We start from the raw sequence: 6,562 nt of genomic DNA on the forward strand, positions 1-6,562 counted from the left end.
ATATCACACTGCACTGATAAAGGTTGGAACTGGGAAAAAATACAAAATGCGAAAAACCTTGGAGACTATTTCATATTAAAAAATTTACATTCGTGTAACTTCCCGGGAGGGGAGGGGGGGGGGCTGTCTGCAGTGTTAATTTAAAGGAGAGTAAATATATGTTACTGGGGGGGGGGGGGGAGTAACATCATACGCCCTCAACAAAACATTAAGGCTCCTACTTCAGAAAACGACCAATACTGGTTAAGTCAAAAGGCAGAGATAGTATGAAGTAAGGTCGTAACGGGAAAAGAGGTAGTGTCAATTTAATACTGTCCTAAATCTGGAAAATACTGGAACAATTATTTCCGCCAATAGATAGAACATATCAAATATCGGCACAACCAGTAAAGCATAAGATGAAAATAATGTGGTATTAATCCAATCATCGCTGAACGTGTGAAAAGTTTTACCCATAATAATCGGCATTCTGCCAGGATTAGATTTGCTTAAAATCACCTTCATTTGATTGGAATAGTATACAAGGAAGTATGATCAAATTAAAATGTTAAAAAAAGTACAGTGTTTCGTTGAAATTCAGAGGTGGAATGGGAATATGGTACGGGATCGGTAAGAAAATCGGTAAGAAAATGTGTTTCCTACTACTACTACTACTACTACTACTACTATTTATAAAGTGTTTACTTTCTTAGGAAAGGATACAAAAGACTTAAAAGGATGCAACACATAAAGAGAATCGAAATGACACTCATACAAACCAAAAAAAAAAGAGATAAGCAAATATACAAACAGACGAACTTACACTCGATCTTTCATCTCGCAGCCGTATGCCATCCATAGCCACGGTAACGACGATTCGCTGCTTATGCTCGCCGGCCGCTCGGACGGCCATCTTGAGTTCGGCCAGTGCCTCTTGGCACATGCGGTCGCCGCGTGCCTCCGCCACTTCCAACACGCCGATCAGCTTCCCCTTGAAGCTTATGCCCTCCACGAAGCGGTGAGGGTCATTCTTCTCGGTGCCCGAAGTCCGATCTGCAGGAAAAAGAAAAACATATACTAAAACAATGTCTATGCGATAAAGCGGACATAATAACTATAACAACAAACTCAACAACAATCTTAAATGAGAAGAAGAAGAAGAAGAAGAAGAAGAAGAAGAAGAAGAAGAAGAAGAAGAAGAAGAAGAAGAAGAAGAAGAAGAAGAATATATTAACATTAACGATTCTTGTTAGTGAAGTTGGTCATGATGAGAAGATAAAATCTGTTTCTTCATCAAAAATACCTAAAGCCACTTTTAGATGAAGGCATAAAAAAACCCGAAGGAAATTTTTAGGACAAACTCATTCTCGCTAGAATTTCCTCGAGACCAAGGCAAGGGCAAGATTTCCACGAGTCATGGAATTCCCCACAATTCAAAGCATCAGTGTTTTGCTAAATAACAGACCCTTATATAAAATTTCCCTGGAATATACAACCGCATCTTACTTGCATATACTTTCTTGCTTTTTGGACACTTATGCCCTTTTCTAACACCTCTGTCAACCTTTTGTTAAGAAACTTTCTAGGTCTTCCTATCCTTCATTCCATTAACTTCCGAAATTTACACCTTTTACCTAAAGAGCTCCATTCTTTCCAAATGTCTGTATAATCTATATAAAAAATATCAAGGTTTATTTTTCATTATTTCTTCATTGAATCTCTATGCAATACAACAAATATCCAATACTTTACTTGAATCGATCAGCCACTCCAGATACAATCACTCTTTGTTCTTTCAAGTTCTACGCTCCGTAATATTGCATTTTATCTTATAAAGAGCCATGACACCCCACTTTCCCTACAAAAAACATACCTAACTAACTGCTACACTCATTCAAAACTTATAAAATGTATGATCATATAAATTCTGCCTTTCACTAAACTCTTGATATATGGGGCTGCCAGCCCTGTGCGATAAGTCAAAAAGGCGAGACTGCTATTATTTTCACTTTCAAAAATTCCAGAGAACAAAAAGTTTTTTTATTTTTTGTGTGTGTGCGCGCGCGCGCGCGTGTGTGTGTGTGTTTTAAGGATAACATTTACAATGCAGCGACTGTCCCCTTTACTTGACTTTTATATATGTCAAATTCCAAAGCTCCAAATATAAAAGGCTTTCTTTCCATATCAAAAAGTCCGAAAAAGGGAATTGCTTAGAGGGTGCATCTTTGGTAGCTCAACGCAAACATCTTCAGACAATCGTTTTTTGATCGTCACAAAGACAGTTACATATTCATCTTATACTGATATTTTTTATATTCCTAACATCAAAACCTCTCTTTTATGGAATATCCCAAACACCATCAAGAACAATATAACTAATTTCTTTCCGGAATTTCAAAAATTTCTCGAATCTCCCATATTAAGAGTATTCTGATGACGAGAAAAAAGGATTCGATTTCACTACGGTGAAAAAAGATGTTTGTGAGGGCCCTGGGTGGAGGAAGCTTTATGATACCAATTAGCAACGACTGCTCATATTTAACGAAGATTTAATTATCCTCTAATTATTCATTTCGCAGTATGGCCATAATTAACAAGACTTTTTAACCACAAGGCCACAAAAAGGTAAGTATACATAGCTTAATTCAAAGGCTTCTCATTAGCCAAATGAAAATTGTGGATAACCAAGAATATTTCAATTCAGTTACCGTTGCTGAGCTCACATTTCCCCCTATTATTAGATGAATTTAAAGAGGTTCTCTCTCAATGCGAGAGGATGTGTGCATAAGAAACCCTAACTTAATTAGATAGCTATAAGTACATTCACTCAGGAAAGTATGATTTTTTTTCAACAAAATATCATATTAAAAGCGATTACAAGTCATAAACCAGAGTGAAATGGTATAAATAATAACCAGTATGATAATGATAATAATTAGTTTACCAAGCAGGCTTAAGTGTTACCTATAATTTCATCCGTAAACTGTATGTTAGGAACATTCCATAACCGGTTTCATACCTTGAACGATGCATCTTGCAAAACAAAGTGTTAGAGGCAGCATTTACTTGTACAATGTTATAATATAATGCTTCTGTAACAAATAAAAAAATTTCATGGGAGTGGCTATACTTTTCAGGCAAACAAAGGTTTTTTCTTTTTTACATTCTTAAGCATCTAATTCAGAATAAGGACAAAACTATTCAATGACATTTAACACATATTGTAAGCGTTAGTCAAAGAAATTTCAATCAACAACAAAAGCCTTATTATAAAAGTCTAAGGAAACCAGTGACCTTATTTCACATACAATTTCCAGAGGGTTCCAAAATCCAAAACAGGTCGGTAATAAATAAAATTTACCTACGAACTAAGATTTATACAATTCCCTAAAAAACAACAGGATAAAGCAAATGAAGATATTGTAACTGTCTAGGTATTTTTTTGCACAAATGCGTTATAGGTATTCAAAACTAATCAAGTAAATGAAATTCCATTTAAATTCCTCTACCTACTCGTCCTGGGTTTCAGTTAGAATTTGTTTTTGTTCGATTTCCAGTATTGTAGTGATTATTAATAAAGTTCGACCGAAACTTAGCGATACCGACCCTAGAATTCCAGGGTTTAATTCTCTTTGCGGGAATGAAACGCGGCTCTCTTGAATGTGTGCAATCTTCAGTATGGTTATTTTTTCCACATTACTTCCTACATTTGATTGCTTTAGCTATCTTAAAGTTATTTACTCTAATCTATCGATGGAAGCAAGAAATAGATTTCAACCCAGTTCGACTGAAGGAGGTTGAATGCAAAATGGATATCTTTGTAATAAAAGTAGGGTTCAATGTGCTACTCGGGCGAAGGTTATATAGAGCGAAATATCACAATTGAAAAAATGAACTGGGGGCGCTGAAGATTGCTTCGAAACGTTAATTGATGATTCTAATATCTAAATTAATCATATCTTCCAAATTTTAAAGCTTGTTCCATACGTGATATAATTCCATGGCAGACAGGGTGATATTGAATAATCAGTTTAGTATCGTGCACATAGCCGAAGAACATCATAGTCACAAGAGAGAGAGAGAGAGAGAGAGAGAGAGAGAGAGAGAGAGAGAGAGAGAGAGAGAGAAACCAAGGCTCCGTCGCTTGAAATGATAAAAAAAAACAATTGCTGCAAAAAGAGAACACGATAAAGCCAATGTTTTTAAAAATATGAACATGACTCGCTTTTGATATAATCTAAAAAGGTCTCTGGTAAGTCTTGTTGCAGTGTAAGCCTGAGAACAGCTATAAAAAAGAACTGCTCCCACAATTAACCGAAATACGACATCAAGGTTATCTGCCCCTCATCCCCCAACACACAAACAAAATAGCTTTCGACGAAATACATATTAACTACTTGGTGTCTGATGAGTCGAGATACAAGCTAAATCCATCATAATTAAAAGGGTGAGTTTACAGATGTTCTAACTCCCTTGATAGTAAAGAAATAATTTTTTTTCATGAGGTGGAATTACAAAGGACAATATTACAGTTATTAGAAGTACAGATAAGAAAGAAAAATAACGGTATGAATATGAGCGCAACAGAACCCAGGGAGCCCTATTTATCCTTCTGAGAATAAATGTTGGTTTATATTAGCATATGATAAGCATACGAATTGTAATAATGATTATGGTAAAAACAATAATCACAATACTTAAACGCATAAACATATCTAAGGATACAAAGATATAAACATATATATATATATATATATATATATATATATATATATATATATATATATATATATATATATATGTATGTATTATAGATAGATAGATAGATAGATCGATAACATATACCGGGTATGTATACATATACAAATGCATATCTGTGTCCTACATTATTATTTCGACTGCCTACCCACCAGCTGACCCACTTTTGAAAGACACTGGAGACAAGAAAAGGACCAAAGTTCTCGCAACACCATCCATAACGATTTACCTACAATCAAAAGGGTTATACAATTCTGGAGTCAACCAAGCAGAAGGTGCTTTGATCGGAGAACAAAGGTCGGCTGAAGCATAGAAACGGGGGAAAATTCCGTTATTTCACTAAATGTCCTAACCTATGGTAGCCATACACATAATGCGCTATTTACCCTCGGGTACTTTCTCGATGACTAGAACTTTTTCCTCTAGTCTTTAGAATGACAATTCAAGGTATGGCACTGCAACTTCATATCCAAATAATGGTGACTCACACCTACCCGAGTGGTAGTATGTTTACACCTATTATCCTACAGGAGTCGAAATTATGACTTATTAACCTATAGAGAGGAGACTCCTGTTGATATTTAGGAAGCATTTCCTCCTACCAAGGGGCTGTCCTTTATCAAGCACCGTTTTTCCTTGCGGTATCTAACTCAACTGATAGGTTTTATTATTTCGTACCAGTGCGCTAGATACCCCTAGTGAAGAGAATGACTTGACATGAGCGGTAGTCGTTGACTTCAAGAGGGAGAGGCTCATCATACATTTAGAGGACATTTCATACCACAAGGGGTTCACAATCTAGATTACAGTTCATATGCCTTGGGGTACGGTGCACTAGAATCCAAACCATTAGCATTCCCGGATGTACTTATTCTTTTATTCTACTTTTCTCACATTGAGCACTTTTCTCTAAACAGGAGAAAATCTCGAGTCACTGCTACATTCATATTCTAAATTTCTAATTACCTTTCGCATTTTAAAACTACTTTTGGATAACGTAACACTAACCCGAGTACACAAAGCCATGTATTCCGAAAATCCCACACCAAACGAACTCAGCAAGAAAGTTTCAGAAGCAATTATGGAACAATTTAATGTTATGACATCTGGGAAAGAAAAATCGGAGACACTCATGTAAAAGGAGGGGTGGGAAAGGAGGGCTTTGAAAGCACCCAGGGGACGCCTTTTCCAGAGGGAATACGGCTTTTAGTGAGGAGAGACGGAAAAGTTTTAATAGCAATATCCCAAGCAGACACATTTGGCGTTGTTCTCGGTTACTTTGAAGGGCTCTCGTGTGAACTGAGGTGGCTCTCTCCCTGCAATGATTTTAATAACGTCCAAAGAGGTCACGAACGAGAGAGAGGAGAGAGAGAGAGAGAGAGAGAGAGAGGAGAGAGAGAGAGAGAGAGAGAGAGAGAAATAAAAATAAATTAGTTAAATGAATTCATGTAGCGGCTTGAAATATTGAAGGGAGACATGAAATATCAAAAAATACAACCACCAAAATATTAGAAACATTCGCAAATGAGTAACGAGTAATTCTACGATCATGTTATATATAAATACATGTGCTTGGAAGGGTGTATAGAACAGCTTTGATGGTCAAAATCAGACAATATTATTATCATTATTATTATTATTATTATTATTATTATTATTATTATTATTATTATTATTATTATTATTATAAATGCATAAGACTACAGCGAATACGCACCGTGATTCAATGTAGAAAACGTAATGCATGAATAAATATCTATCATGAAAAAAAACTTCATTTAGACATAAGAAATAGGGGGGGGGGGGGAATTTGGTACGAACATTT

The 6,562-nt window shown here is 35.9% G+C and overlaps 1 protein-coding gene across 6 annotated transcripts in view; it reads right to left on the minus strand.

Moving 5' to 3' along the window:
• The window catches only part of Dab (DAB adaptor protein), a 251,004-nt gene that overhangs the window by 72,461 nt on the left and 171,981 nt on the right, over positions 1-6,562 (minus strand). For all 6 annotated transcript variants that reach the window (XM_068378849.1, XM_068378852.1, XM_068378848.1 and 3 more), the window contains one exon: positions 803-1,032. In XM_068378849.1, the coding sequence (XP_068234950.1) occupies positions 803-1,032 (230 nt within the window). The remainder of the gene's footprint in view (positions 1-802; positions 1,033-6,562) is intronic.

Source organism: Palaemon carinicauda, chromosome 8 (assembly GCF_036898095.1).
Source record: "Palaemon carinicauda isolate YSFRI2023 chromosome 8, ASM3689809v2, whole genome shotgun sequence".
Lineage (NCBI taxonomy): Eukaryota > Metazoa > Arthropoda > Malacostraca > Decapoda > Palaemonidae > Palaemon > Palaemon carinicauda.